Raw genomic sequence first — 27124 nt, 5'->3', positions numbered from 1 at the left:
CGGGGACGGCGCAGGGCGGCCTGCCGTCGCCCCGGCTGCCGAGCTGGCGCGGAGGCGAAGCAGGGCCGGGGCCCGACCCTTGATGGGGGTCTCAGCGGGGGCGGGGCTCGAGCCCGGGCGGGGGCTTCGTTCCCCCCTCGCCTGGGCGGAGGCAGGCCAGGCCAGGCCAGGCGGCGGGGCGCTGATGCGGCCCGGCAGGCTCGGAGCAAGCTGGCTCCGCGGCGGGCTCCGGGGTGGACGCTGCCGCTCCGCCGGCCCGCGGGTTCACTGCGCCTGCGCCCCGGAGGCCGCCTCGAGGCACCTTGGGAGATGTGGTCCTGCGGCGGGAGGCGCGCGGCGCGCGGGCCGAATTTCCGGTCGTCGCCCTTCCGGCGCGCGGGTGACGTCATGGCGGCGGGAAAGGCGGCGGGAGCCGCGGCGGCTGAGAAAGCGGCGGAAGCGCGGGAGAAGGAGCTGGAGGCGGCGGTGAACCGCTGGGCCGTCCTCTTCTACGCCCACCAGGCCTTGCGGGCCTTCCGGGCCGGGAACAGCCGAGACTTTCGGCAGTTGCGCGACGTCCTCAGCGGTACGTCCGAGCCCGTCGCCCGCGGCCGCGGAGACCCGGGAGGCCCGCAGGGCGGCGGCGGGGCGCTGAGGGGAGGCTGCGCGCCGGCCCCCTTGCCCCCCAGGAAGGCCCCCCCGCCCCGCCCCGCCCCGCGAGCCGAGCAGGTGCCCTGCGCGGAGGAGGCTCCGCGGTCCGGCTCCCGCGTGCCGCAGCGCGGCGCCAGCTGCCGCCAGTGGGCCTCTCGCCGGTCCGAAGGGGGAGAGGGCGAACGAGGCCCGCGGCAGGGCCGGCCCTGGGCAAGCGCAGCGCCGCGCCGCCGTGCTCCGGAAGCCTCACCGCGTCTGCCTTGTCCCGCAGCTGTGGTCGCGCGGCCGGTGGCCTTGGAGGAGCCGATCCTGCTGCAGCTGCGGATTATCCAGATTCTGTCCAGGCTGGAAGAAGGTGAGGCGCGCGCCAGAGCCCATCTTTCCTCGCTCCCTGGGACGTTTGGCCGGGGTGCGTTACTCTGCGGGACCTAGGTGCGTTTTGCTTTTCTGTAATTTTGCCCACGCCGATAGGAACACGGTTACTAAAGCGCAGGAACCAAGAGTTCTGCTTCGGCTAAACCGCCTTGCGTATTGTGACCAGCGCTGGCAGCCCGTTTAAAAAGGGATAAGAGCAGGGGACTGGAAACTACGTCTCATGAAAACGGATTTAAAAATCTGGAAGTGTTTTGCCTTAGAAGACAGGATGTAGGAGACACAGTAGCAAAGACCTAGAAGACAAGACTTGGAACAATTGGATTAAGTGGACAGAAAAGCAGATTCCAGCCTAATGTTAGGAAGTTCTCCGTAACAGTGAGAATAGCTTGAAATTATAACCAGCGTCTGAGGAAGGTGGTAGTTCCTCTTTGCCAGGCGTGCTCAGGAGGGGGCTGGACAGCCGCCTCCCGTGGATTTCTGCATTGAGCAGGAGATTGAACACAGTGGGTTAAGAGGTCCCTTTCAATTACAGGATTATATGTTTTATTCTTTGAAGTTGGGTTCTTCTGCCATTATTCATAAAGTAATTGAAGCATGCATCTGTGCTTCTAAAATGTACATTCCATTTATCCAAGCATATAGATATGTTTATATCTGCACTGAGATATCATAGTTTAATGGTGACAAGGCTTTATTTTTTTATACTTTAGATTGGACCATTGATACAGAAACTGGGCTCACACCTCTTGAGACTGTGCTTGTCCTTCTAGAGAAGTTGGAGAAGGAATGCCACATTGATGTGAAACTAATGGAGGAAATAATGAAAAGAATAAAGGAGGCTGTAAGGATGACCATTTCATCTCCTGTAGACACTAATTTCAAAGGTCATGATGGTCACTCTCTTTTTAAGCTCAGCCTCCCTTAGCAGGAGGGGGCCACACTGGGAGAAACTGTTTTAGAAAGTTATTGTTCCAAAATCAATTCCTTGTTGGGAAGAATTAACAGGGCTCCGCTTGAAAACCAACTGTTTCCTCTTTCCCTTTCTTCTAAGTTCAAAAACAACTGGTGCCTTTATTTACAAAAGTGCTGGCTTAGGAAATGTTACTGACTTGCTCTGCATAGATTTAATTGCCACAAATACTCTGTCACTTTGAGAAAAGATTAGGAAGGCCAGCTGCTCTCAGCTGACAAAAATCAACTACCAAAAACCACCAAAGGGAACAGGACTTGGATGTTTAGAGGAAGACTCCTAAAATGGAAGCTGAAGAGATGCCATGGGCTCAGTCTCCACTTTCTTCTCCATCGCTGAGCTCCAGGATCAGAGAAGGGGCTTAGTTGGGGGCCACAGATCCAGAAAACACTTTATTGAGAAATACACAAAATGTATGCTTGCATTTTTGTTCTGTTCTGTTCTGTTTTGTTTTTTGCTTCAGGCAGTTATCACCTGTGTTAAGAACAAAGAATATGAACATGCCAGCAAAATCTTAAAGAGACACATGTCAAGGGACCCAAGCAGCCAGGTGAACATTTTGGATATGTCCCAGTGACATGTCCTTCCTTTTCTCCCGAGGCCAGTGGCTTTCTCAGATCCCTGAGAAGGGATCCCCGTCTTCTCTCAAGGGGCAAAGGAGAGCCCCTGCGCAGGCATTTGGCTGCCACGTGTGCCTCTGGCTGTTTCTGAGCGTTCGGGATTCCATCTGATTGGCAGTCAGCTCCCCCTTCCCGGCCCTTGCAAATGTTCCAATCTCTTTTTCTTTTCCTTACCTAGCACATGAGGACAGCATTGTATCGCATCATCCAAGAGAAAAACTCCTCTCATCCAACCATCTGGGATTTCTCCTACAAAGCTTTCCAGCAGAGGATTCTTCTCTTCTTCGAGCATTACTTGGATGATTCTGAGCCATTTCTCTTAGTGGTGAGTGCTGGCCTTGGGGGCCATGTTTGGCCTTAACGAGATGCGCTGGGCTGTTTCTTCAGCGGCCACAGCAGTGACTCAATTTAGCCACTGTGATCAAGGATACATGTCCAACATCTTATGCTTAACACAAAAGCTTTTTCCAGAAGGGTGTTGTGTGTTAGAGCTACGCTGTGGGCAGAAAAAGATTCTCTAACTGAAAGTTTACCTTTGGAGAGAAACTTTGGGGTGACTGTAGAAGAGTGAATTCACCCCCTGGAGCGACCAGGCATTTTTTCCCTCCTTGGTGCTACCTGGGGAGGAGGGTTAAAACAGCCCCGCCCTCTTCTTAATGGGAGAGTTTGTTTTATAAAAAGGGAGCTGAAAACAAGCATGTGCCTGGGTGTGCCAAGGAAGGGGTGACGACAGCAGAGAAACTCCGACCCAAAGGCAAGACCTCATCAGCAGTCTCCAGACAGTAAGCAAAGACTTCAGTTCCTGGAGCTGCAAGACCACCGAGAGGCAGAGCAGAGAGATGGGGTGGAAAAGAGCCTGATCAGAGTCTGCAAGCCCACTGCCCGCAACAGCCCAGAGGCAGAGCTCCACACCCCAGCTCCAGAAACAGAGGACGGGGGGGGTGCTGGTGGGGAGGCGAGAAAAGCCCATTCGCAAGTCTATAAAGGAGCAAAAAGGGTTTTCACGTGCAAGAGCTGAAGACTTGGGGAGAAGAGGAAAGATTTAAAGAGCTAAGAAATAGTTGAGATAAGAAAACATGGTGCCACAAGTATAGGAATAGGAACCTAGAAATAGAGCATAGAGGTAGAAATGTAAGAATAGAAATAGTTGTAAACTTAGTAGAATAAGTTAGGAGTTTAATTTTGTACAATAAAATAGTTTTGTGTGGGAAAAACAAGTACAGTCTTCGTGTCTACATTCTGTACCACATGAAGAAAAATCCTAACAGTGACTGCTCATGCTTTTTATTTAAGATGGCAAGAAAGGATTCCACTGATAAGATGGATTCCAAGAATAGCCCCGTGGGAGCAGCTAGCAAGGAGAAAATGGCTGTTTCAGAGGCTGCACAAGAGACCCCCCAGACATCTGGCACAGCAGATGGAGAGACTGTGGAAAAGCTCAGCAAAGCCCCAGAAAGTGGGTCAGAGGCAGGGGCAGAAGAAAGGCCAGCGTGTGGTGCAGGAACCAGAGAAACAGCAGCAAAACCTTTGCCAGCACTGGGTACAAGTGGAGAGACCATTTTAGAATGTGTGGAGGCAGCCAGCGTGCGCACCAAAGCATCGCCACGTGTGGGTGGAGCCACTGCTATTGCCCCCGTGTCTGCTGCTTCCAAGGACTCAGATCAGTAAGTCAGATGTTGGGCAAAGGAATGTTAGAACAGCTGTGCATATTTGCTCAGGAAATACAGAAACTCCATAAATATGAGCAGACGTTTAAAACGGGGTCTTTTTTTTTTTTTTTGGTGATTTAAGCCACATTCTAAGTAGCTTTAATTTAAAGCAATCAATTGAATCTTTAGAATTGCATGTTGTAACAAAGAGAGGAGAGAATTACGTGGCATCCAAAGGACAGCCTCCTTAATGGCAGGATTTAAACGAACACCAAATTGCATTTGGCCTTCCCCAGTCTCTGCCCTCCATGGGTTTCATTGGCTGGAGGAGGAAGGAACTTGAGGTGCAAGACTGGGGGAAGAATGCTGAACTCCCTGAATGGCCATGGTGCTTCTGTTGCTAAGCCTGTTTGGGGTCACTGAGATAAAGTCATCCGAGGCCTTCCTGAGTGCGTCTGCGTGAAACGGCACCTGGTGATTTACTCTGGGTGACAAGCAAGCCTTTCCCTTTCCCTAGAGAAGATTTTATTTATTTATTTGTATTTCAAATTTGTCACCGCCCATCTCACTGCAGAGCAACTCTCTCCTTTTACGCAAGTAGAAATGTTCTTGGCAGAATTTTTGCTTGACTCTTCCCTGGCCTTTGTAATTCTCCCCTGACAAGGGGAGCCCGGCAGTGACTCCATTTAGAGAGGCCTCCTTGACCGAGAGTTGAATAGAAATTGGCAGGGCTTCTGGAATGCATTTCTGAGGTTCCTCTGTTTCGCAGGGGCTCCAGCCCGAAGGCAGCTTCCTACGGGCTCTCTGTGCTGAGAGAAGCCTTCAAGATCCTTTCTGGTGCCCCAGACCCCGAGGAGGCGTTCTTGCAACTAGACAAGACGGACTGGACTGGCTCCAAGCCACGCTCGCCTTCTGGGTCCCCTAGAGCCAAGCGCCAGAAGAAGGACAAAGGAGATGCCCACGTCAGCTTCAGCCTGGTGAAGACAAGATCCTTGCCCTCTATAAGCAACATGCTTTTGGGGACAGAGAGGAACTGTTCTCCTGCCAGGCACATCTTGCCCACAAAGCCACCTTTGACTTTGGGGGCCCAACCAGCGAAGTGCCGAGAGCCCACCCCAAGTGCGTCCCCCGCAGTTCCCAGGTACAGAACAAGGGCTGCCTTCGGGTCTGCGTCTGCAAAGCTGGCAGAGCTTAGGCCTTGGAAGTACCAGCACCGAGCTGCAAGTTCTTTTGGATCTCCTGGGGAATTTGCAGGGTTTGGCCATCGCTGTTTCTCTGAAGTGGGAGGGATGTGCTCCAGCAGGAGTATTCCCCTCTGGGTGACGACCAGGGTTGTTGAAGGAATTCACTGCTGAACGCACAGATCCCCTGAACATTCGCTGGCCTGCGCTTCTGTGGCTGAAGCATGTCTGATGCTGTCAGAGGGAGCGAGACGGGCCCGCCTGTAACGGGTTCTTTGTTGCCTTTAGGATGGCGAAGCCAGGAGCTACCCCTTCGGTTCCGCAGGAGGAGAAGGCAGCCTGGAGTGACGAGGATGAGTTCTTCGCAGAGCAGCGTAAGTGGGGGCTTGGTCTCGTCCTTGGTGCCCCACCCTGACTTCCTCTCAGCGAGCAGGGCGGCCAAAAAGCCAAGGGCCCTTCGGGGGGCAGGAGCTTGGAGGAACTGAGGCTGCAGAAGGGGGCAGCTCGAGCCTGAGAAGGGCGCTAGGAGGCCCATCAAAGGTAGCAGCCTCTTTACAGCTGGAAGGGAGCACCTGTCCCAGATTGCACAAAGCCGCCAGGGCAAAATGGACAAATGGCAGCTTATTGGTCTGGCGGACAGGAAAAAAAACTGCTGGGAGGGCTTGGTCATCGTGAAGGCTGGGAAAGGCTGCTTGTAGCTGCCCCCGCTGCTTGTTTCCAGGCTGGGTGAGGGTCTGGCTCACAGCACACTACCATGGCATGGAACTGGGTCAAGCATGGTGGCCATGAGTTTTTCCCGGAGTGAGACCAAAGGTTTCCTCCCGAAGGAGAATGCATCGCTTTAAAAAGGTGGATTTCTGGGGGGTGCTAGGTGGCAACTTGGGCAAAGCCCTTGGGTGGGTATTTCTTGTGTATTGCTGAATGTAGTCTAAACTGTGCCAGTAAGCCTTGAGGAAATGTTTATCTTGGTCCCCTTTGCTTGCATTTCTGGTGCAGTGTTGTTGTGGCAAAAATCACCTGAGCTCTGAGCCAGGAAGGCAGAAGCACCAAGTGGCTGCACATGGCAGAAAGGAAAAAATCCCCAGGCAAGATTTGTGCCTTCCAACCTCTGCAGCGTGCCAGGCTGCTAATTTTTTTTTCTTTCCTTTCAGAGTCAGAGGGGTCAATTGGCACCAACCCTTCCAGTACTAGGAAGAAGGTAATGTAACCAATTCCAAGCATAGACTTTCTTTAAAAAAAAGAAAAAAAGACAAATTGATAATTACTTTTCTCTCTAAAAATAATTATACACTCTAGACAGTGATTGCCATTGACAAGGCAGGAATGTGGGAAATTGCTGCTTAGGTGGTGCTCTGCTGTGGCCACTACTGTTTCTGAGCCTTTTCAGCCTCCCTCAAGGCTGGTATCTTCTTCGTGCAGCCAAAGTAAGGGCTTGACTATTGATGTCTGAGCCTATATAAATGAAAACTATTATGGCTATATAAAGTGCCTAGGAAACTTTTTTTTTTCATTTTCATCTTTTTCACAATTTCCCTGCGAATGGGAGGGAGGGCAAGTGCTACGCGGGACACACAGGACTCTGAAGTAGGGCCAGAGCCTCCCATTCCCTCTCGGGGGGAGTTGACTCATTAGCAGCAGGATTCTGTGGGGCGAGAGCTGTTGCTGAGAGCCACTGGTTTTTCAGTAGAAACAGGTGGCAAATAAAGGTTACCCATGGGCCGTTCTTGCTTATGCATGAGGGTCCCTGTGTCGTTTCTTTTGCAGAAGTGGTCTCCAGAAGAGACTGCCTGGATCAAGGCAGGTGTGGAGAAGTTTGGGGAGGGGAACTGGAAAGTTATTTATCAAGCATATCCTTTTAAGGATCGTACACCTGTGATGATCAAGGACCGTTGGCGAACGATGAAGAAGCTGGGACTTGACTGAACTTGAGGGCAGGGGCTAGCAGTGTGCCTTAAGTGTGTTATTTATTTAATAAAATGTTTATACTGAACAACTCCCAGCAGTTTTACAGCGGTCAGGATGTCAGTCAACAGCAAATTAAGCACTGTAAAATAAACAGTTGCATGCCAACATAATCAAAAGCAAGATGAAAATAAAAGTTAAAAGTAAAAAATATTATTTGGTAAAAAAACCCAACAACTTTGTTACAGCCTCCATAAGGGAAAGGCATCATGATGCTACATAGCATCAACATAAAACTTAGATAGCTTTTCTCCTGAGGAAGCTGTTTTAGCTAGCTAAAACAAAGTTGTTTTTTTTACCAAACAATATTTTTAATCTTGCCAAGGAAGTCGTACACTGGACTCTCATCCAAGGATCCTGTCCCCCTCCTCAAGATGAAACTGATTTAGCCACACAGGACAAGCAGGTGTGGTAGGATCCCCATTATTGCTAAAAGTGCCATCAGTCAAAATTAACACGACTTCTCATACACAGTCTTCTTGGTTCACCATCAATTATTACAAAGACCTTCCAAAACCCTGTTGGCCTTCATCAGTTCTCACCCTACCCAAAACAACTCCCTTGAGCCCTCTGTGCTGCATGCTCCGTGACCAGGCAAAGGTCGCTCTGGAACAAGAACCTGAGAAAGCTGGTCTTTCCAGTTTGCCAACGGTGGGTGTGCTGGAAATAGGTGAGCAGCAGAAATGCCCCATGGTGAATCACCCCCATAATCCTGCAAGAAAGAGCCCCTTCCAACCACCACAACGTGACCAGAGAGCAATCCATCCATGACACAGGGGCTTTGGCTGCCCAACCATGAATCCTCCCAGACAATTAGCATGCTCCTAAACATATCAGCAAAAGAACCCACAAGTGCGAAGGATTGATTTCCTTTTATTAAGTAACAGCTGGCCGGACTGGAAGAATTGGGGCTTCCCTTCTCATCATGATGTCATTCACCAGCAGAAGAGTTTCCTTTTGGATCAGATGGCAAAACTTCATTAGCAGCTGAAACTGACTGCAATCTTCTGGGAGCTCTTGGCAGTTACTGAAACTGGATGAGCTGAAATCCTCGTCTCCTTGCTTGAAAAAGGGTGTTTTGCGTGACTGGGAGAGCACTCTGGATCTTCCAGCAGAAGGCACTCTTTAGGCCCAAGTATTGGCAATGTCTGCGTTAATGGCGACCCAAATAATGTTTTTTTGTTTTTAAAATACTGTGATATTGAGTAAAATTAATTTCTATTCTGGGAATGTTTTAAGTCTGTCCTTTTGCGACCTAATCCAGTGTGTGCAAGTGGGCCCACCTGCCTGCGAAAAGCTGCCGTAACAGGGAGCCTCAAACTCTGTCCATGTGCCATTAACCACCCTGCCCTTTGCCACCAACATCATAAGCCCCCTTTGTGCGCAGAGCAGGCTATTTGAGCACTGCTTTGGAGACTCCCAACGATTCACTGAACCAGATGCCCCTGGCTGAAGACGCAAGGGCTGGGACTTTGCAGACAGGAAAACGGTCAGCCCAACAACCAGCCAACCCTGGAGCCTAAACTGGGCTCCCAAGGAGAGACGTGATAAGGGGAAAGGCGCGCTCGGTGCAAGGCAAAATAGTCAAGGTCCCCTTACCGCAGGACCAGCAGGACACGGAAGACCTCGGGAATTCAGAGCACCGCAGAGTCCTTGGTGAGCATTGCCAAGTAATGTGGCAGTGTGGCACCCTTCCAAGAACAAGGTCCTTTCAAGGTTTCAACAGGGTCTACAGCCAGCAGGCCTTTATGGACAGCCCCACCCTCCTCCCAGACCAGCACCTTAATGAGTGGACTTGGGCTGTAGCCACGGCAGGTAGTCGCTGACAAAGTGGCTGGGGCCTGGGGAGACTCCAACTTTGCATGGTCCGAGAGGCCTGGGTTCAGCTCTGGTTAACACGGTCATGTTCCCATGGGATTCCCAAGGGCCCAGCTGGGAGAAGCTTCCATGGGCTGGCATGGGCCAGTCCCTCTCCTACAGGCTGGGTTTTATCTGGTGGTAGGAAGAGTGCCACCCGCTAGTGCAGAGTTATTTCCTCTCCGTGCTTAATCCACATGCAAACCCAGCCATATTTTCCTCCCCCCTGTGATCTTGCCACAGTTGCTGGGAAACATTTCTCTTGGGAAAGCGATGTGTCCTTCAGCACCAGGGGCTGCAAGCAAGCAAGTGTATACACACACACACACACACAGTATTTCTGTTCAGAACGAGGAGGAAAGAAAGATAAGCCGGGTGGATGGGACGCAGCTCTTCCAGCAAAACTCTGGTGGAAGGAAGGAAGCTCCAGCTGTTAAAAAATCGGTTCTATGGAGAGCCATCAAGCTAACTCAGCAATTTCTGCTTTTGAACCATCCTTTGAAATCAGTTGGAACTCAACGAATTGAACTAGGATCTAACTACAGCCAAAACCGCCCTTGCAAATAACCTTCCTGCGCCTGTCTGTGCCCCAGTGTGATGAAGCTCAGCCCCCTCCTGCTGCCCGTCAGCCGAGAGCCAACTTAAACTCACCCGTGAGACCCAGCAGGTGCTGGGCCTTCCCTCAACCTCATGTGCTTCTCAGGGTGCAGGAATGCAAGCCCACCTCCTTACGTTCCTGGAGGAAAGAGGGCAGAAGCTGCATTGGCCACAACAGCAGCTGAAGGTCCCTGGCCGCCCTGTGCACGGCGCCCTCTGAAGGACGGCCGTTCTACCCTGGCAGCTGCGCAGCTTCCCAAGGGGTCCCTCTGGCACCAAGCCTCCCCTGAGTCGCTCCGCCTGAGCCAGCAGGCACAGCACAGTGAAGTGCCGGGCCGGAGCAGGTCAGTTAATGATTAGCTTATCCAGCCTGCTGGGCTGCAGTTCCACCACGGAGCTCCACAGCCAGCTGGCATCCCTTTGCCAGCATGCTTGCCCTGCTCCAGATGGCTGGGATCGTGGGCTTGCTGCAGGGGCTGGAACTTGCCCACTGCCAAGAGGTGGCACAACTGAGGGGGTCCCACAGCCAGGCTATCCTGCCCGGGAAGGATCGCTATGACTTTGCCATTGTCATCCCTGCAGGCGGCATCGAATGCCTCTGGCAGTTTGCAAATCAAAACGGCTCCTTCTACTTCAGCTATGAGGTGGGTGCCAGCCCCCCCCCCCTTGGCCTGTCCGGCTGCTCCGTCGGTTGGTCAGGAACAGCCTCTCCTGGCAGACCCCATTGTGAGTACAGAGAAACTGTCAACAGCTGGACTGCCAGAAAATTATTCCAGCATGATTCTGGCCTGGTGTCCATCTGTCCTCCCTTAGTGGACCCCAGAGACCCACCCACCCTGGGAGGGGAGGGGCCCTTGTACACCTAACCCCCCCCAGGCAAAGAGAAGGGGAGACTCTTGAGACCCTTCATAGTCTGCCTGCCAACGTGGGCCTGGACGCAGCCAGAGCAGACCTGCCAAGAGGGCAACTCCAAGGCAGAGGCCAGGATCATGGAGCCCCCCCTGCCCCAGGGTGAGGGGAGGAAAATGCCCCCACCTCCCAGCCCAAACTTTGCCCACATGAGGAGTCCTTCCATTTGTCCTCCAGCCCACCCACCCCCAGCGCAGCTGAGCGTCCACGCTGCTTGGAAGAGGCGGATTGCCCTCCTCCTGGCAAGCATGGGGTCCCTGCCTCCCCTCTGCAGTCCCCCGGAGCCCTTTTTGCAGGCAAGGAACCTGCGATCTAGGAGCAACCGAGCCATTTTCAAGGCACCCGCTCCCAGGGAAGGTGCTGACAGCCAGGAAGCAACAAGGTGGTCAGTCCCATTCGTTCATCACAATTTAGCCTGGTCTCCCCTGCTTCCAGGTGCAGTGGACCTCAGGCCTCGGCCATGACAGACACGTCCTGGCAACCGTGAACAACCCCAGCGGCCTCCACCTTGGCACCTCCCAGGACGTGCGGGGACAGATCAACTTCCAGACTCAGGAGACAGGTGCCCCCTTGCTGGCTCTGCCCCTGCCTGCCCCAAAGCCCCATCTAGATGGCTTCTTAAGCGATTCATTTTTCAGCTGCAGGCAAACAAGCTGCAGCAGCAGTTGGCCAAAACCAAGCCATGCGGCCTAAACCAGGCCATCTGTGTTTGTTTCAGCATGGCAACTTGCATTAGCGCTTTGGCCTGCTAATCACGGTTTAGGGAGCCTTCTTCACCAAGCCCCCTTTCCAGATGCGTTGGGACTGCAATTCCCAGAACGCCGGCAAGCCCAGAGGCTGAGGTGCCAGGTTGGTGTAGTGGATTCTGCAAGGCCGCTTCCGTAAAGACGCAGCCCTGGGGCTCCTGTGGCAGCTGGTGCTTCTGCAAAAACACCCTCCACTCGATGGCCCCAACGTGCTAAATTGGAGCCTCATTTGGGCCGAGCCCAGAGCTTTTTTGCATGGAAACCCTATAGCAATGACACATCTCACACACACACACACACACACGCTTACAGCCCCCGCTGCAACCTTCTGCATTCCAAGGAAAGCTGAAAAACAAATCCAAGTCCCCGTGCATCTAAATCATGAATTTTGATCTCCCCCTTGCACCCAATTCCCCTCTCAGTATTTTTGTGCTTTGGAGATTGAAAATGACTAGCAAATCACTAGGAAAGATTGGCAATCTTAGACAGCATTTTGTGTTTCAAAGGAAAAACAGATTTAACCATTATATCCAGCTTCCCTTCCCCCATCTTGGTTGTGGCACTTCCCCTGCCCAGTGCAGCTGAGGGGGGCCTGTCAGCATCGTAGAGAAACTTCTTGAAGCTTGGTGGAATTCTCCCTCCTTCTTACAGGCTTCTATCAGCTGTGCCTGAGTAATCGGTACAACCATTTTGGGTCTGTGCAAGTTTATCTCAACTTTGGGGTCTTCTACGAAGGTTCTGATCTACAAACTAATGAACTCGAGAGGAAGGAACTGAATGACACCCTGGAAGCAATTGAGGTACCTGGTTTAAGTACCTGAAATGAAAGCAGCGGCCAATCACCTGCATCAGCTATTCAGAAAAAGAGTTATGGCGGGGGATTGATGCATTCCAAGCTTTTTCTCAGGCATCTGGGTCTGGAGGGTGTTTGGGAGAGAGCTTCCTTTGTTTTTCGGCTTAGAAGAGAAAGCACAATACTGGGGGTGAGGGGGGGCGAGAGGCTTCCTTTCCCTCTAAAAGGGAGATGAGTACCAAGAGCTGAATCTGAACATTTGTTTTCTTCATTCGGAGCAGAAGAGCACCAGGAAGCTACTGACTGACATCTTCCACATGTGGCGCTACTACAACTTTGCTCGGATGAGGTCAAGAACAGATTCCATCCTTCTCCAGTCCAACCACAACTACGTGAACTGGTGGTCAGCAGCTCAGAGCATTGCCATTGTGCTCTCTGGCATCCTTCAGCTCTGCTTCCTCAAGCGCCTCTTTGCTATGCAGCCCAGCCACAAGCCCAGGTGCTGAAGCCACATCAGGATGCAAGACCCAGTGTCAGAGGAGGGCCCTGGCTTTGGCTGGTATCTCCTTCCCTGGCTTTACAGCTATCACAAAGCAAAGGAGGGAGCAAGTTATTCATAGCCTTTCCAAGAACTTACTAGTAGGGTAACAGTAACAATAAATCCAAGTGAACTGACTGACTGATCCCAGTGGACTGATTAGGAGTAAAGCCAGCCTAAGTTAAAATAAATATTAATTGAAATTTAAAAATATGCCATGCTGTAAGAATACAGTTGAGACAGTTTTATAATCCAAATAAAACGGGTGTCTTTTATGGGTGAAGACAAACAGAATTCTCCCCTCCACAAACAATTATTTTCTCGGCCTTGAGACACCACCTTCCAGAAAGCCCCTGTAGCCGCACAGCCAGAAAGGTAAAAGGAAATAGAGTGCATTCACTGTGCTAAAAATAACAAACTGCCTCTTTATCAGCTCCTAGAGCTCACCTTGAACAAAACAATGCAAACAATAAAATCAGATAGTTGGACTAAGTGTTGTAGCTTCATCCCAAAGTTTTCCAGCTTGTCCACCGGCAGGCACTGTTACTGGTCAACTGTTACAGGTGAGTGACAGCGAAATGATCACATTTCACCTACTCAGCCGAGGCTGGTCCTTCCAGGTTACACAAAAAAGGGCATAATATAATCCAAAGTGCAGAACAGTTTTTAAAGTTTCCAGCTGTCAGAGCACGATGGGAGGAATTTTGCCCCATTTATTAAGTCAGTGTCTCCTCGTGCCGTATGTATTCGCCAATATCTGCTTGGTGAAATACTACAATTGCCATGGGGTCCACTTTTCGGCACTCCTGGGTGGTTTTGGCTGCCACCCCAAACCCCTAGAGGAAGTAAAGAGGGCAAGGTGAATGACACATCTCTTCTCTGTTGGTATCAGAATCCACCTACCCAAATCTGCACCCTGGGCAGCCCCTGTCCATCACTCACCAGAGGAACATCAGCCATAGAATATACCACCACTCCTTGGTATTGAGCAGTGCTCTCAGTGATGCGCCCCAGACCGGACTTCAACAGGTGGTTCCCATAAAGGAAAGACTGCTCTGCACCAGGCTTCACCCAGACTTTGTACTGTAGGAGAGAAAGAGAATAACCCACGGAACTGTAATGGTTCAGCAACCAGTTCCTCACATGATGAAGTGACCTCGCCAAGCCTTCTGCTTTGGATTTAGTGGTATTGCCACTTCATTTCCAGGCCTCAATGCTCTTAGACTGACCACTGCAGTCAAAACATTACTCGCTGTCCCAAGGCAAGCTGGTTGACGTTCTGGCCCAGGTTAGATAAACTAGAGCGTGACAGGCGTCTTCTCTCACATCCATCAAGCCTAAGGCTCGGGAACAGAGAGAAAACGCTTCTCAAGTAAAATCAACGTTGGCCCATCTTTACCTTGGCATAAGGGGCGAGGTAATCCAGGGCAGTGATATGGAGCCGGAACTTCTGGCTCTTGGTAAATTTCCCAAAGCAGGTGCCCAGGGACGCCAGGTTGTCCCGTGGGATGTTTGTAGCCAGCTTCAGGAGCCTCTCGCTGAAAAACAACACGCAGGGCGGTCACTGGGCGCTTAGGAGCAGGCTTGAGATGGGCCAGTCCCAAAACTGTGGGGCAATGGAGGTTCAACCATCCGTTTGGCCCCTCTGGAGACATGGTTCTAAAGTGCCCAAAGCAAATTAGACAAGCCAAGGAGTCCTGAGATCAGAGACCCCGCTGACAGAGTGTCGGGAACGTCTCTCTGCGCAAACCGGGGCTTCCACAGCCGACGTTATTTTCTTGCTCAAGCAGAGCAAGGAGGTTACCGCTGCAGGAGGTAAATTCTGTTAAAGCTCAACTGGGCCAGATGGGGGGGCGCTGGCTTCCCTCCGCACCGGCCTTTCTCGACCTTTCGACCCCGGAGGAGCCCCTGGAATCACTTGCCCTGCGTAAAAATCGCAAAAAGCACCAGAACTTCACAAAGCGATTCGCTTCCGACCCGCGTCCTGCGACGGTTGCGACAAGAGGGGCGGCCCCGCCAGTTCAAACATCGCCCCCCGCGGAAAGGCTGCTCCGGGGGGGGACCTCCCGCAGCCCCGCCGACCTGAGGTAGTAGACGCGGTCCCGGTGCAGGCGGAAGCAGTAAGTCCCGTCCGGCCGGTCCACCAGCAGCTGGATGTTCTCGCCGACGCTGCGAAGGAAGAGACGGAGTCGGCTGGGGAGCCCGCCGGAGCCTCGGCAAGGCCCCCCCCGCCTGCGGCCCCCAGCCCAGCCCAGCCCAGCCCAGCCCAGCCCAGCCCAGCCGGTGGCGGTCAGTCCCGCAGGCAAAGCGCGCCCCCGGCCGCCCCGGCACGTACTAGCGGGCGAGCTTCTCGAAGAGGGCGCGGGTCTCCTCCTCCGTCAGCGGCCGCATAGCGCCGCCCGACCAGCCGCACGAGAGGCAGCCCGCGTGATCCACGCGCCCGGCCCGGAAGCTGGTACCGGAAGGCGGAAGTTGTCGCGCCAATCTCGCTCCGCCGCCTCCCTTCCGGGCTTGCTCCGTGGGACCATAGAGTGCCGGAGACCTCCAGGGCAGGGGGGCGCTGGCGCCCGCGGAAGCCCTGAGGCCGCGTCTGCGCGGCCGGAGCGGAAGCCGGAAGTGCCGACGAAAGGGCCAGAGCGCTCCGGTTGCCATAGCGATCACTTCCTGGTCCACGTCGCGGCGCGATGGCGGCCTCGGAAGCGGCGGCAGGCGGCGGGGCGGACGTGGAGGAGGCGAGCCTGCTGGCCTGGCTGTTCCGCGCGTCGCCCTCGGCGGCGCCGGTGGGGGACGCGGAGCTGCCGGCCTACCTGGCGGCGCTGTCCGGGCTGGGCCTGGAGGCGCTGCGGCGCGAGCCCGCGCGGCTGGCGGAGGAGCGGGCGCAGCTGGGGGCGCAGACGCGGGCCTTGGCCTTCGCGCACTACAAGACCTTCATCCGGTCGGCGGAGTGCACCGCCGAGACGCGCCGCGGCTTCGGCGGCATCGAGCAGGGCCTGGGCCGCCTGCTGGGCCGCCTGCCGCCTTTCGCCGAGGCCTGCCGGTGAGCCGCCGCGTCCCGGCCGGAGGGGCGGGGGGCCGGCCAGCCCCGCCCGCCCGCTGACCCGCCGCCTTCCCCGCAGGAGCTTCATGCGCGACGCCGAGCAGATCGCGCAGAGCCGCCGCATGAACAACGTGACGCTGCACCGCCACACGGAGATCCTGGAGGTGCTGGAGATCCCGCAGCTGATGGACACCTGCGTGCGCAACAGCTACTACGAGGAGGCGCTGGAGCTCGTCTCCCACGCGCGCCGCCTGGAGAAGAAGCACGCCGGCATCCCCGTCGTCCAGGTCGGCGCTCGGCCGCGGGGGCTGGGCGAGGCGGCCCTGCGGGTTTCCCCTGCGGCGCGGGAGAGGGAGCGGGGAGGGGAGGGGAAGGAGGCGGTTCTGGTTCGGTAGCGCCGCTCGCTTTGGTGCCGAGAACTTCCCGGGCGGCGCCCCTGGCCGGGCCTCGTGCCGTCGGGCAGGCGCCGTGGCGTGGCCTAGAAGTAGAGCCCAGGTACGGCTCTCGCGTGGTCTCAGGAGTCCATTGCCAGAGCATCCACCGCAGCGGGTGAGAACGGCTTCTCTCTTCTTTGCAGGGCATAGTGGCCGAGGTGCGCCAGTCCACACAGCTCATGCTTAACCAACTGATCCAGCAGTTGCGCACCAACATCCAGCTGCCTGCTTGCCTGCGCATCATTGGCTACCTGCGCTGCATGGACGTGTTCACGGAGGCTGAACTGCGCATCACTTTCCTGCAGGCAAGAGACTTCTGGCTGCGCTCCATCCTTGCGGCTGTTCCTGACGACGATCCCTACGTGCACATCACAAAAACTATAGAGGCCTGCCGCGTGCATCTCTTTGACATTGTCACGCAGTATCGTGCCATATTTGCAGATGAAGAGCCACTGGTGCTGCCCCTGGGGAAGGACACGCTCAATGAGAGCGCCATCTTCCATGGGTGGGTGCTGCAGAAAGTCTCAGAGTTTCTACTGGTTCTTGAGCGAGACTTACAGCGTGGTGTGGGCAACCGCCTTGACTCTTTGCTGGGCCAGTGCATGTACTTTGGCCTGTCCTTCAGCCGGGTAGGGGCGGACTTCCGGGGCCAGCTTGTTCCTATTTTTCAGCGTGTGGTGCTCCTCGCCTTCAAGAAAGCTATGCGGGAGGCTGTAGAACAATTCCAAGAAGAGATGAACTCCTACACGTTGATCTCTGCCCCGGCTCTCCTGGGTAGTGCAATCTCCGTGACAATGCCTTCTGCACAGCCAGGCACCTTGCAGCCCCCCCTGGTGCTACTAGACTCTCCCCCGCTTGCCCACTTCCTCAACAACATCTTGGTGGCCTTCAATGATTTGCGTCTCTGCTGTCCTGTTGCTCTTGCCCCCGATGTGGCAGCGCTCCTGGAGGACACGCTCAGCCAGGTACCGGGAAAAATGGTCCATATTTCTCAATGATGGGAGTAAGGGTTGTAGGGGCTATTGCAGGGGTTTGAATGCGTCCTCCCCGTTTTTAGCTAGGCTCCCTAGAATCTCCCACAGACTCTCTGCGGCAAGGGGATTCTGACTACTTGTGTCGCGTGATGCCTGTGAGGAGAAGCACTGTCATTTCAGCCTGGTTGCATAATTCAAGTTTACGATCTGAGTTTATAGTGGGTAATTTTCATCTGGTTGCTCTGAATCCTACAAAGCAAAGGCTTCTAATGTGTCTTTTCTCTCGGCAGAGCGTAAAGGTTATTCTGGCTTTCCACCGGGCTGAGGCGGCAGCGTTCAGTAGCCGAGAGCAGGAGCTGTTTGTTCAGTTCTGCACAGCGTTCCTGCAAGACTTGGTGCCGTACCTCAACCGCTGTCTCCAGCTCCTCTTCCCTCCAGCCCAAATTGCACAGATTCTGGGTACGGTCGCCTTTGCTTCCTCAGGGTAGGAAGTGTTAGAAGGAAACAGGTGGGAGCGAAGCCACGCTCCGTTGCTCTGTACAACTATGACTGGCCCGTGGGTGGATATGTGCACAGCTGTCCAGACCCCCTCCAAGGAAGGGGGGGTGACAGACTCGGAAAGCGTCTCTGGGACTTGATGGCGTGAGATTGATGGGGGGTTCTGGCTTCCCACCGTTGCATTTTCTTCCTGTTCTGCTAGGTGTTCCTGCTGCTCAGGTCCATAAGTACGGAGGCCTTGGCTGCGTGGACGAGGAGGCGCTCCAGGAGCTCCTGGGCTCAGTCCTTCCTGAGAAAGAGACTGTTCTCCCCCCGGCCGAGGAGAAGGGGCTAGCCCAAGAAGGCCCACAACTTCCCCTGGACTTGGGGCTCCCTGGCTCAGAGCAGGAAGCAGATCCCAGCCCCGCCGTCTCCGTCCCTGAAGCTGCAGAGAAGAGCCCCCCTTCTGAGGATGCACGGCCGTTCAGCGGGCTTCCCGCAACAGGATAGCTTGGGGTGGTTTGGGGGGGTCACCTGCTGAAAGGAGCATCTGCGGGCACCCGCCCCCCCAGCCACGGCAAGGGCAGCGCTTGACTCCTGGTGCTCTTCCTGTGTGGAGAAAGATGGCTCGGCTGCCTTTGCCAAGCAGGAAGGAAAGGGGGGCGCAGATGCCAGGACGAGAAGTGCAAGAATAAACTTGGTATTTTTGTTTGTTCACCGAAGTACTTTTTTGTGAGTGAAGGGGGCCGTGTCCCCCCCCGCACCACCCGGCACCCCAGGGCTTGGGCTGGTTGCGGGGCTGCCCCCCCCGCCTGCGCCCGCGGGCTTCTTAGGTCGGGCTGAAGCCCCGCGAAGGAGGGGCTCCAGGGGGCGGGGCTCGCGCGCCGCAGGGCGCGGCTCCGTTGGGGGGAGGGCTTCCGGGCCAGCGGGGGTCCTCCTGCCGCCAGGGGCGCGGCTCCGCCCGCCCGCCCGCCCGCCCGCCCGCCCGGGGAAGCGCCTGCGCCGGCTCGCACTGCCACAGGGAGCCGGGCGGATGGCGGCGCCGGGCCTGGGCCGCGGGCTGCGCGGCCTCGCCTCCTGGGGCGGCCCCGCGGGGGAGCCGGGCTGCTGGCGGTGCCTGCGGCGGCGGCTGCTGGGCCCGCCCGCGGAGCGCGTCCGGCTGGTGGGCGACCCCGCGCTGCGCGGCGTGGCGGCGCCCGTGGAGCCGGGGCGCGTGCGCGGCGAGGAGCTGCAGCGGCTGATCGCGCGGCTGGTGGCGGCGATGCGGCGGGCGGGCTGCGTGGGGCTGAGCGCGCCGCAGCTGGGCGTGCCGCTGCAGGTCTTCGTGGCCGAGTTCCGCGGCCCGGCGCTGCCGCAGGACGTGCCCGAGCCGCTGCGCGCCCTGGAGGTCGCGCCCTTCCCGCTGCGCGTCGTCGTCAACCCGGCGCTGCACGTGCTGGACGGCCGCCCCAGCTACCTGGCGGAGGGCTGCGCCAGCCTGCCCGGCTTCTCGGCCGTGGTCGCGCGGGCCGTGGCCGTGGAGGTCTCAGGTGAGGCGAGGCGCGGCCGGCGCCCCCCCCGCGGCCGCGTCCCCGGCCCTGAGCCGCGCCCCTCTCTCCCCGCAGGGCTGAACGAGGCCGGGGAGGAGACGGCCTGGCAGGCGCGAGGCTTCGCGGCCCGCGTGATCCAGCACGAGGTGGACCACCTGCGCGGCATCCTCTACATCGACAAGATGGAGAGCAGGACCTTCGCCCACCGGGACGCCGAGTGAGCGGCCCTCGCCCGCTGCCGGCACCGATGGAACTCGCGCGGCTGCGCTCGCTGTTCGGGGTACTGCTGTGTGAACCCGGTTGAAAATAAAAAGCTGCGAGCCTCCGTGTTCCGCACTTTATTCCTCCACAACCAGCGCGCGCTCCATGCAACCGTCCGGTAGAGTTACCCCCCATCCCACCCCACCCCACCCCCCAGTCTGAGTACAAGGTGAGCCTAAAGCAACCAGCAGCAGCTTACGTTAACCGACGTGGCACAGATCCACGGGGTGGGAGCCGCGGGCCTGGATCGGGGCAGGCGGTTCAGCTCTGCTCGCCAGCAGCCGCCCAGGGTCGCCTCTCGAGCACCGCCTGCCGGGGCCTTGCAGCCGGTCCCACCTGCGTCCGTCCGTGGGACGCAGGCCGCCATTCCTCTCCCCCGCAAGCCATCCTGCTAGGCGGGTGGACCTACGGCCTCCCCCGCCCCGGCCCCCCCATCAAGCGCACGCCCAGGAGCAAAGCGAAGGAGGCCGAGGGCCTTCGCCAAAGGCTGGGTCCGAAGCTAGCGGGGGGAACTGTTCTGAGAGCAGGAGGGCCTCGTGGCAGACAGGAAAACATACCGGGACCCAGAAAAACAGCTTTCCACACGCTTGGCAGAGCGAGGCCCTTTTCCTCAAGTCAGCTTGAGGTGATGCATGTCAGCATTCAAGAAGGAAGGAGGGCTCTCGGAGAGCCCCTCTGGCCTTTCTTTGGGGCAACAGAAGTGGGCTCAAGGGGGTGGGGGCTCAGGAAATGGCTGGGAGCAGAAGGGAGTTGGGCTGATTTTATTTTTAATAACAGAAAATTAAGCATCAGAAATAAAAAGGTGGGGCACTTATCTGATGGGGAAAAAGACATAACACACTGAGCCAGGCTTGCTCGCGTCCCCTCGGCACCCGCCACCTCATCCCCTTCCATTCCCCAGCCAGAGGGACGCGCCAATGGAGACAGACGGAGAATGAAGCTTCTGCGCAGCAGAGTCCACCAGCCACTACTGGCCTCCTATACACATGGCTGGGCAAACGGGCCCTTGGCTGCTCCCACCTCACATCGGGACATCCCACAGCGCAGCATTAACCCTCTTGGCCAAAGTCTTCCGTGAACTTCTTCACCTTCAGAAGGTCTTCCGCATTAACCGTGGGGCGGGTGGTGGCCAGCGAGCGCAACATATCTGACTGCAAAGAGAGGTAACACTCAGAACCCCAAGCCTCTGGTGCTCCAGCAGCGCTCCCCTTCATTGTAGGCAGAGTGGATTCCTTATACCCTGACTTGGTCCCGCTTTGTCACCCCGTGTCCCACTCAGAAGGAGAGGGCGAGCGCACGTTGGCGTTAGAATTTTGCCTAAGCCTGGGGGGAGGGGAGGAAAGGGGTTTGCCCCAACCGCTCACCATGCAGACCACCGGCTCCAGAAGTTTGTCTCCAGGCACCTCCATCCAGGTCATCTCAAGGGCCCCAGGATCCCCTGGCGAACAAGGAGTCAGCAGGTCATCCACCAGCACACTAGGATTGGTGCGAGATGGTCCATGGACCTGCAGCGAGGATATAAGCAGCGTCAGATAAGAGGATTGCCAGGTCGGCAGGGTGTCTCTACTCACGGGTCTGGGAAAGGCCCAGCAGCAACGTGCAAGAGAAAGGAACAGGGTGGCAGACAAGCCACCCCCAAATCACCACTTGCTCTCCAGGAACAGCCATTCAAGACCGCGATGAAGACTGCAAGAGGGACCGAGCTGATCTTGGAATTCTCCTGCCCAACCACAGAAGGAGCGTGGGCAGAGAGCCCTTTCCTTTCGCGGCTAAAACAGCGCCTCCACATACAGGAGGGCATCAGAAGGTTGTCCCCAGCCGCTGCCGGGCAGCTCACCCTTTTAAAGTGCGTGGCTGACTGCACTTTGCGGACAGGCTGCATCAGGGCATCCCGCACAATAATGCTAATGTCGGCCCCCGAGTAGCCATCGGTCTTTCGGGCCAGCTCGTGGATGTCAGCTTCAGTCAGACTGTGGGGGGTGTTGCCCAGGTGTAGCTTATACATCTGGGCACGAGCTGGCTCCTCTGGAAGCGGGATGTAAATGCGTTTCTCAAACCTACAGGCAAAGGAAGGCATGCATGAGTCAGTCTCAAAGCTGGGGTGCGTGGCATGCATGCACATAACCTACCCTCCTGCCCACTGCCATGAGCCCTTGAGGTGTTGACGGTTCCATCTCCCCCCCCCCACTCCCGGATGGCTTTCAGCTAACTGCATTTGGCTAGGAAGTTAGTAAAAATCGGGAGTCTTTAATCCACTGCAATTTAAAATTTGGTTTGTTTTGTTTTATTAGCTGGATTTTGTTACTGCCCATGTTAGTAAACAAAACGGAGCTCAGCTGCTGGCCACTTCAGGGATCCATTGGTGACACTTGCCTGTGAACAACGGCCGTGCCTTCCTGCAGGTTGCTTGTTCCAGGCCCCACCCTGGGGATTCCATGCAGCCCCCCGCAAGCACTTCGCAAACCACAAAGCTTGGCCATGTGCTGCCCCTGCTGCGGCACACAGACCACAGCCTCACGCTCAGAACTACGCAGGGCAGAATCACGCATCATCTAGCAGCGACTTTAAGGGCCACGGAATGTACTGAGCGTGGGGCTGTTTCTCACGTAGAGGACCGCAGTCTGCTCCCTGTGGACCCGTATTTCGTATTTGGCCGTTTCTGCTTGGGCAAAATGCGATGGTGAGACTGGGCATTTGGTTTCTGCCAAACACTGCCATCACCCACCTTCTCCGAATGGCAGCATCCAGCACCCAGGGGATGTTGGTGGCGCCCAAGACCAACGTGCCATCATTGTTATTCCCAACACCTGAGGAGGAGGAGAAGTGCCCGTCGTTCGCTCTTCTTGGGACAGCAGGCCCCGCGCTCCAGGACCTGTCTGTTCGGCCCCGGCCATCGGCCCAAGACCAGCAGCCGCTCTGGCAAAGGGAGGCAGGCCCCGGCACCCACCCCGTCGCCTACCTTGCATTTGCACCAGGAATTCCGTCTTGATCCTGCGAGCGGCTTCACTCTCGTTCTCGTTGCGGGAACCGCAGAGGGAGTCCACCTCGTCGATGAAAATGATGGAAGGCTTGTGCTGCCTGGCCAACTCGAAGAGATTTTTCACCAGCCTGAAGAGGGAGCCGGGCAGAGTGAGAAGAGGTTCAGGGCAGCCTGCCACAGACCGGCCAATGAGCCAGAAGACGGGTGCCATGTTGAACAATGGCAGCAAAACTCCCCATGGAGACCCCGCGCAGCCCTGTTTCACCCCGGCCCCAGTTCTCCAAGGGCCAATGCCCCCCTCCTGCCCCCCACGCGTACTTTTCACTCTCTCCCAACCACTTGGACATCAGGTCTGAAGATGAGATGGAGAAGAAGGTGGAGTTGCTGGCCTCGGTGGCCACTGCTTTAGCCAGGAAGGACTTCCCAGTTCCTGGGGGGCCAAAGAGGAGGATCCCGCGCCATGGTGTACGCTTGCCTGGCCAAGGAGAGAAGAGGAGAGAGGAGAGGGCCTCGCTCACCCCAACAACATCCCAGGGCCCCAGGGACACTGGGAGGGACCCCCGGCCTCACCTGTAAAGAGGTGAGGGAATTTGATGGGCAGGATGACGGCTTCCTTCAGGGCCTCCTTGGCCCCCTCCAGCCCTGCTACATCGTTCCATCGCACGTTGGGCTTCTCCATCACGATGGCGCCTGCAGACAAGGCAGTTTGCCTCAGGGGTGATCTGAACCTAGCGCCCACTCACTACCTACTATGCAGGTAAGCATAGCGGCTCCAAGCGCCCAAGAGCAGCCCTGGACCTTTACGAGCGGGAGAGAGGCTTACCCATCAGCTGCTCTTGCAGTTTTTTCTTCTCAGGGTTGTCCCCCTCACTGTCGCTGTCACTGCTGCGGAGGAAGACATTCAAAGGCCCTTAGCAGAGAAAGTACTTCTCACAAGCTTCAAAAGTTACTTAACTGACCCAGACGATTAACCCTGCGGGGGCGAGATTTAGTCCCAAACAGAGTCAGTTTTGTTTAGCATTTGAAATTAAACTAACCCCCCCCCAAAACCAACTACCTCCCCCATCTTGCAAACTACTTCCCTGGGGGTTGATGGCCCCTTGCAATGTCCATGAGCAAAGCATACTCTGAAAAAGGTCTTGGGGAAATAGATCTCCCCTCGACACGCTGTCTTGGGGGTGATTTTGGTCCTACCTCCATTCCTTGCAGCCAGAGAGATTAAGGTGAAAGTGGCAGAAAGTGGCAAGGATGGGTATGACAACCCACCCGTGTTCTCTGTGGCACTGACCCTGACCACGCCTTTTTCCAGAAGGGAAAAACATTTAAATAGGCAGAAAGTTGTGAGATAAGCGACTGGATGAATTTGGACTATGGATGGAAAACTACATCTCAGACCTGAGCCCCAACTCCTGTTTGCCATAGGACTGCCCTCTGTTATTTATGGGGTCGCTGCTCAAAGTGGTGCCCTCACAATCCACCCCCAGGACTCAATGGCAGGAAGCGGATCCAAGGAAGATGTATTCAGATCAAGAAAGCTGCTCCCATCAGCCAACCAAGATCAAGTCTGTAGAAGTTTGATCTTGAAACATTCTGTTCTCGATGTCGATGATCTGATGCCTGTCCCCGGCTGCCCCGGTTGCTTTACTGCAACCCATAATAACATGAGTGGTGCTAATAACGCAGATTCAAGCCCAGCTGCTTTTTGGTTTTGTGCCTGTTCTCTCCAGGCAAAATAAGGCAGCCCGAGATTTGAGCTCAAGCAGGCAGTGCTGAGGTCCAGAAGCCTCTCTGCCTTGGTCCAGGCAGAGCAGAGGCCCCACAGCAGGACCCCCAGCTTAGCTCCCCATAGCCCTTCCTGGGGAGATGGCCCCCAGGCCCTTACCCCTTGCTGTCATTCTGGGCCTCCTTGACCGGCTTCTTGCTCTGCTTGTTCTTGTTCCGCAAATAGTCCTTCAGCTTCTCAGCCCGGTCCAGGTACTGGGCGCACTTTGCCCGTATGCTCTCTTTGGCCTTGTCACTGTGAGCGTCATCTGTGAGGGCGACCAGGATGGGATGAGATGAGATGGGACGGGCAGCAGAACCCAGGGGTCTTCCCCTTGCTCTTCCGGTGAATGGCCACCCTCACGGCAGGGGAGGGAAGCCCCGTTCGCCCTCCCGCACGTGCCCCTCCTGAGCACGCCCAGGGGCCCGTAAAGGCGGGCCCAAGCCTCCGCCTGCGGACTCACACTTGATCGCGTGCAAGAAGTACTCCACCGCGTGCTGGTACAGGCGCAGAGCCTCCTCGTAGTTCTTGGCCTTGTCCTCCTCGGTGGCTTTCGTGACCAAATCAATGGCTTTCTGAAAAGGACGTCAAGATCGCAGCTACGGGCATCGAAAGCGCCAGGACGGGCAGGGCAGGGCAGGGCAGGGCAGAGCCCCGACCTGCAGGCCTGAACCCCAGGGCGGAGAGGGCCCGGGAAAGCCAGGCTGCGGAGGGGCGGGGAGGCGAGCCCCTGGGGCCGCGCCGGCTGGGGGGGCCCTCGCCGGCTGGGCCCGCAGCCCCTCCTGCCGCCTCCTCCCCGGAACGCGGCCCCGCCCGCCCGGCTTCAGGGGCCCTCCGGGGGCTGCTGCAGGATCGGCTCGGAGGCGCCGTCGGCGTCCCTCGCGGGGGAGCGCCCGCGGCTGCAGCCAGGGCCCCTCGCGGGCCGAGGAAGGGCCCGAAGCCCTGCCACAGCCGGGGAGGGCAGCTGCGGGGGCCGAAGCGGGGGCGCGCTCTGCCCCAAGGGGAGGCCCGCGGGGGCGCTCCGACCGGCTCCGCGGCAGCCCAGCCGCCTCCTTCGGGCCGGGCCGGGCCGGGCCGGGGGCGCGGCGGAGGAAGGCGCCCCGCAGCCCCGCCTTGGCCTTCCCTAGGCGCCCCCGCCGGTTTACGCAGAGGCTCACGACGACCCGGCGGGGTGGGCCAGGTAGACCCCGGGCCGCACCCGGAAGGGCCCGTCGTCCGCCGCCGCGCCGCCGCGCCGCAGGGCCCGCCCCTGGCCCGCCACGGCCGCGCTGGGAGCCGAAGGCCGGGCGAGCTCGTCGCTCGGCGGCCCGGTAGGCCTCGAGCCGGGGCCTGGCGCGGGTGGTGCGGCCCGGGCGGCGGCGGCGATACCTGCAGGGCGGACGTGGTCATCGCATCCCTGCCCGCGGCGGCGGGGTCGAGGGGGCCGCGGGCTCCGGCTGCTGAGGGCGGCGGCGGCGGCGGCGGCGGCCTTTGTCGCGCAGAGCGCCCCCGCAGGCCGGCGCGGGAGCAGCGGGGCGCGGGGGGGCGGGGCGAGCCGGCGCGCGGGCCGACGGGAGTGGTAGTCCGCGGCGCTGGGGCGGCGCCTGCCCGGCCTGAGCGCCCTGCGGCGGCAGAGCCCCCGGTCCGCGCACCCGGGGCGGGGGCGTCGCGGCGGGCGGCTGCAGGAGCCCCGAGAGCCCGGCAGCGGGGAGGGGAGGGGAGGGGAGGGGGGGAGCTCTGCGGACGGCCCGCGGGCGTCCGGCCGCGTTGGCTCGGGGGAGGGAGCCGCGGGAGGGGCCTCCTGCGCGCCTGGGGGCGGGCTCCGCCGGGGGGGCCGCCCGCCCGTCGGACGCGCGGGGCGCGGACGCCTGCCGGGGGGGGGCGACGCCCGGCGCGCCTTCCGTGCCGCGCGGGCGGCGGTGGGGGTCCCGGCACTCCCGCCCGCGCCCCTCGTACCCCGCGCCGCCGGTTCCCCCACAGAGACAGAGCAGCGGTCGAGGCTAAAGCCGTTTATTGCGACACTCATCGCGCCCGGCCGGAGACCCCGGAGACCCCCGAGCGCTGCACGCGAAGCCCTCGGAAGAGGCGCGTCCTCGAACAAACGCCGCGTGCAAAGAGTAGAAAAATAGAGCCGGTTGTCCATTTAGGGTTCGGTCGCGGGCGCCGCTCCGCGCCAGAGCCCCCCGCGAGCAGCAGGTTTGCGCTGCTCTGCGGCGGCGGCTGCCGTGCAACCTTCCACGTCCGTGGCTCTTCGGCCGTGACAGTCGCGAGGGAGGACGGGGCGCCGCGGAGTCAGTCAGGCAGCCGGAGGAGCCGCCCGAGCTTGCAGCTGCGTCGGAGTCCGGCTCGTTCCCTGGCCTGAAGAGCGCCGCTTTGCCGCTGGGCAAAGCCAAGACCGAACCCGGCGCCTGCTCGTCCCCCGCCTCAAATCCTGCACAGGGGGCTCCATGCTCCGCGTTAGTTCAGGGCGCAAACTCCGCGGCGGGCAGCCCGTCGGTCTGCAGCTGCGAGGCCGTCCCTGCGGCTGAAGAGCTGGATGCGGCATTGCTGGAAAGGTGCTAGTAGGGAAGGGTGAGAAGGTGGCTGTCCAGCTGCGCTTCCTGACCTCCTGTGTTTTTAAACGGCGGTCTGGTTCTGTACTATCGCTCATCGCCGTGATATAGAAGCACCATTTGAAAACGTCTGTCAATGCCGGACAGATTCTCCTCCCTCAGTGCCATACATTCATACCCGCCTGGAGCAGCCAACACCCACGGCCTTGCCACCCATCTGCATGGGTGCCCACCCAGGGGACCTTTTCTAAAACATGCTGGGGTGGCCCCGGGCAGCAACCCTGAATGGGAACCTGGGCCAATGGACACGAG

The 27124-nt window shown here is 57.6% G+C and overlaps 6 protein-coding genes across 6 annotated transcripts; 4 read left to right on the top strand and 2 right to left on the bottom strand.

The window, feature by feature from the left end:
• Nucleotides 1–251: 251 nt before the first annotated feature.
• TERF2 (telomeric repeat binding factor 2) lies at nucleotides 252–10201 on the top strand. The gene is made up of 10 exons (XM_088136313.1): nucleotides 252–565; nucleotides 902–985; nucleotides 1716–1846; nucleotides 2439–2525; nucleotides 2774–2920; nucleotides 3889–4259; nucleotides 5014–5385; nucleotides 5714–5799; nucleotides 6577–6623; nucleotides 7190–10201. The coding sequence occupies exons 1-10, from the start codon at nucleotides 310–312 to the stop codon at nucleotides 7346–7348; spliced, it is 1740 nt and encodes a 579-aa protein (XP_087992439.1). The 5' UTR covers nucleotides 252–309; the 3' UTR covers nucleotides 7349–10201.
• Nucleotides 10202–10213: 12 nt separating this feature from the next.
• TMED6 (transmembrane p24 trafficking protein 6) lies at nucleotides 10214–12965 on the top strand. Its single transcript, XM_007438681.3, has 4 exons — nucleotides 10214–10485; nucleotides 11186–11312; nucleotides 12148–12296; nucleotides 12571–12965. Exons 1-4 carry the CDS (start codon nucleotides 10270–10272, stop codon nucleotides 12793–12795), a joined length of 717 nt encoding a protein of 238 aa, XP_007438743.1. The 5' UTR covers nucleotides 10214–10269; the 3' UTR covers nucleotides 12796–12965.
• Nucleotides 12966–13070: 105 nt separating this feature from the next.
• Nucleotides 13071–15321, bottom strand: NIP7 (nucleolar pre-rRNA processing protein NIP7). Its single transcript, XM_088136326.1, has 5 exons — nucleotides 15163–15321; nucleotides 14910–14996; nucleotides 14227–14365; nucleotides 13770–13910; nucleotides 13071–13663 (listed from the first exon to the last, which is right to left on the bottom strand). The coding sequence occupies exons 1-5, from the start codon at nucleotides 15216–15218 to the stop codon at nucleotides 13544–13546; spliced, it is 543 nt and encodes a 180-aa protein (XP_087992452.1). The 5' UTR covers nucleotides 15219–15321; the 3' UTR covers nucleotides 13071–13543.
• A 139-nt stretch (nucleotides 15322–15460) lies between these two features.
• Nucleotides 15461–18464, top strand: COG8 (component of oligomeric golgi complex 8). Its single transcript, XM_088136312.1, has 5 exons — nucleotides 15461–15864; nucleotides 15944–16151; nucleotides 16442–17263; nucleotides 17563–17731; nucleotides 17973–18464. The coding sequence occupies exons 1-5, from the start codon at nucleotides 15512–15514 to the stop codon at nucleotides 18257–18259; spliced, it is 1839 nt and encodes a 612-aa protein (XP_087992438.1). The 5' UTR covers nucleotides 15461–15511; the 3' UTR covers nucleotides 18260–18464.
• Nucleotides 18465–18709: 245 nt separating this feature from the next.
• On the top strand, nucleotides 18710–19603 carry PDF (peptide deformylase, mitochondrial). Its single transcript, XM_088136327.1, has 2 exons — nucleotides 18710–19278; nucleotides 19354–19603. Exons 1-2 carry the CDS (start codon nucleotides 18783–18785, stop codon nucleotides 19497–19499), a joined length of 642 nt encoding a protein of 213 aa, XP_087992453.1. The 5' UTR covers nucleotides 18710–18782; the 3' UTR covers nucleotides 19500–19603.
• Nucleotides 19604–19738: 135 nt separating this feature from the next.
• On the bottom strand, nucleotides 19739–25891 carry VPS4A (vacuolar protein sorting 4 homolog A). The gene is made up of 11 exons (XM_088136315.1): nucleotides 25650–25891; nucleotides 24745–24856; nucleotides 24402–24549; nucleotides 23343–23404; nucleotides 23090–23209; nucleotides 22838–22994; nucleotides 22499–22647; nucleotides 22265–22346; nucleotides 21377–21596; nucleotides 20904–21044; nucleotides 19739–20690 (listed from the first exon to the last, which is right to left on the bottom strand). Exons 1-11 carry the CDS (start codon nucleotides 25668–25670, stop codon nucleotides 20589–20591), a joined length of 1314 nt encoding a protein of 437 aa, XP_087992441.1. The 5' UTR covers nucleotides 25671–25891; the 3' UTR covers nucleotides 19739–20588.
• Between the last annotated feature and the right edge of the window lie 1233 nt (nucleotides 25892–27124).

The sequence above is a fragment of the Python bivittatus genome, unplaced genomic scaffold, assembly GCF_059951505.1.
Source record: "Python bivittatus isolate LINGU-HERP-01145 unplaced genomic scaffold, Pbiv_v1 ctg000190_np1212, whole genome shotgun sequence".
In the NCBI taxonomy this organism is placed as follows: Eukaryota; Metazoa; Chordata; class Lepidosauria; order Squamata; family Pythonidae; genus Python; species Python bivittatus.
Note: the sequence above shows the minus strand (reverse complement) of the source record. Positions and strands in the feature narration are given on the sequence as shown.

Excerpts from the sequence above, each read along its gene's own strand:
- TERF2 (XM_088136313.1), top strand. The coding sequence starts at position 310 with ATGTGGTCCTGCGGCGGGAGGCGCGCGGCGCGCGGGCCGAATTTCCGG. Across the intron at positions 566-901 it reads GTTGCGCGACGTCCTCAGCG|CTGTGGTCGCGCGGCCGGTG; the intron begins GTACGTCCGAGC and ends CTTGTCCCGCAG. Across the intron at positions 4,260-5,013 it reads GCTTCCAAGGACTCAGATCA|GGGCTCCAGCCCGAAGGCAG; the intron begins GTAAGTCAGATG and ends TCTGTTTCGCAG.
- TMED6 (XM_007438681.3), top strand. The coding sequence starts at position 10,270 with ATGCTTGCCCTGCTCCAGATGGCTGGGATCGTGGGCTTGCTGCAGGGG. Across the intron at positions 11,313-12,147 it reads CTTCCAGACTCAGGAGACAG|GCTTCTATCAGCTGTGCCTG; the intron begins GTGCCCCCTTGC and ends TCCTTCTTACAG. Across the intron at positions 12,297-12,570 it reads ACACCCTGGAAGCAATTGAG|AAGAGCACCAGGAAGCTACT; the intron begins GTACCTGGTTTA and ends CATTCGGAGCAG.
- NIP7 (XM_088136326.1), bottom strand. The coding sequence starts at position 15,218 with ATGCGGCCGCTGACGGAGGAGGAGACCCGCGCCCTCTTCGAGAAGCTC. Across the intron at positions 14,366-14,909 it reads GACCGCGTCTACTACCTCAG|CGAGAGGCTCCTGAAGCTGG; the intron begins GTCGGCGGGGCT and ends GTTGTTTTTCAG. Across the intron at positions 13,911-14,226 it reads ACCTCGCCCCTTATGCCAAG|TACAAAGTCTGGGTGAAGCC; the intron begins GTAAAGATGGGC and ends TCTCTCCTACAG.
- COG8 (XM_088136312.1), top strand. The coding sequence starts at position 15,512 with ATGGCGGCCTCGGAAGCGGCGGCAGGCGGCGGGGCGGACGTGGAGGAG. Across the intron at positions 15,865-15,943 it reads CCTTTCGCCGAGGCCTGCCG|GAGCTTCATGCGCGACGCCG; the intron begins GTGAGCCGCCGC and ends CCTTCCCCGCAG. Across the intron at positions 17,732-17,972 it reads CCAAATTGCACAGATTCTGG|GTGTTCCTGCTGCTCAGGTC; the intron begins GTACGGTCGCCT and ends CTGTTCTGCTAG.
- PDF (XM_088136327.1), top strand. The coding sequence starts at position 18,783 with ATGGCGGCGCCGGGCCTGGGCCGCGGGCTGCGCGGCCTCGCCTCCTGG. Across the intron at positions 19,279-19,353 it reads CGTGGCCGTGGAGGTCTCAG|GGCTGAACGAGGCCGGGGAG; the intron begins GTGAGGCGAGGC and ends CTCTCCCCGCAG.
- VPS4A (XM_088136315.1), bottom strand. The coding sequence starts at position 25,670 with ATGACCACGTCCGCCCTGCAG. Across the intron at positions 23,210-23,342 it reads ACTGCAAGAGCAGCTGATGG|GCGCCATCGTGATGGAGAAG; the intron begins GTAAGCCTCTCT and ends CCTTGTCTGCAG. Across the intron at positions 22,347-22,498 it reads ATTCCTGGTGCAAATGCAAG|GTGTTGGGAATAACAATGAT; the intron begins GTAGGCGACGGG and ends CCTCCTCCTCAG.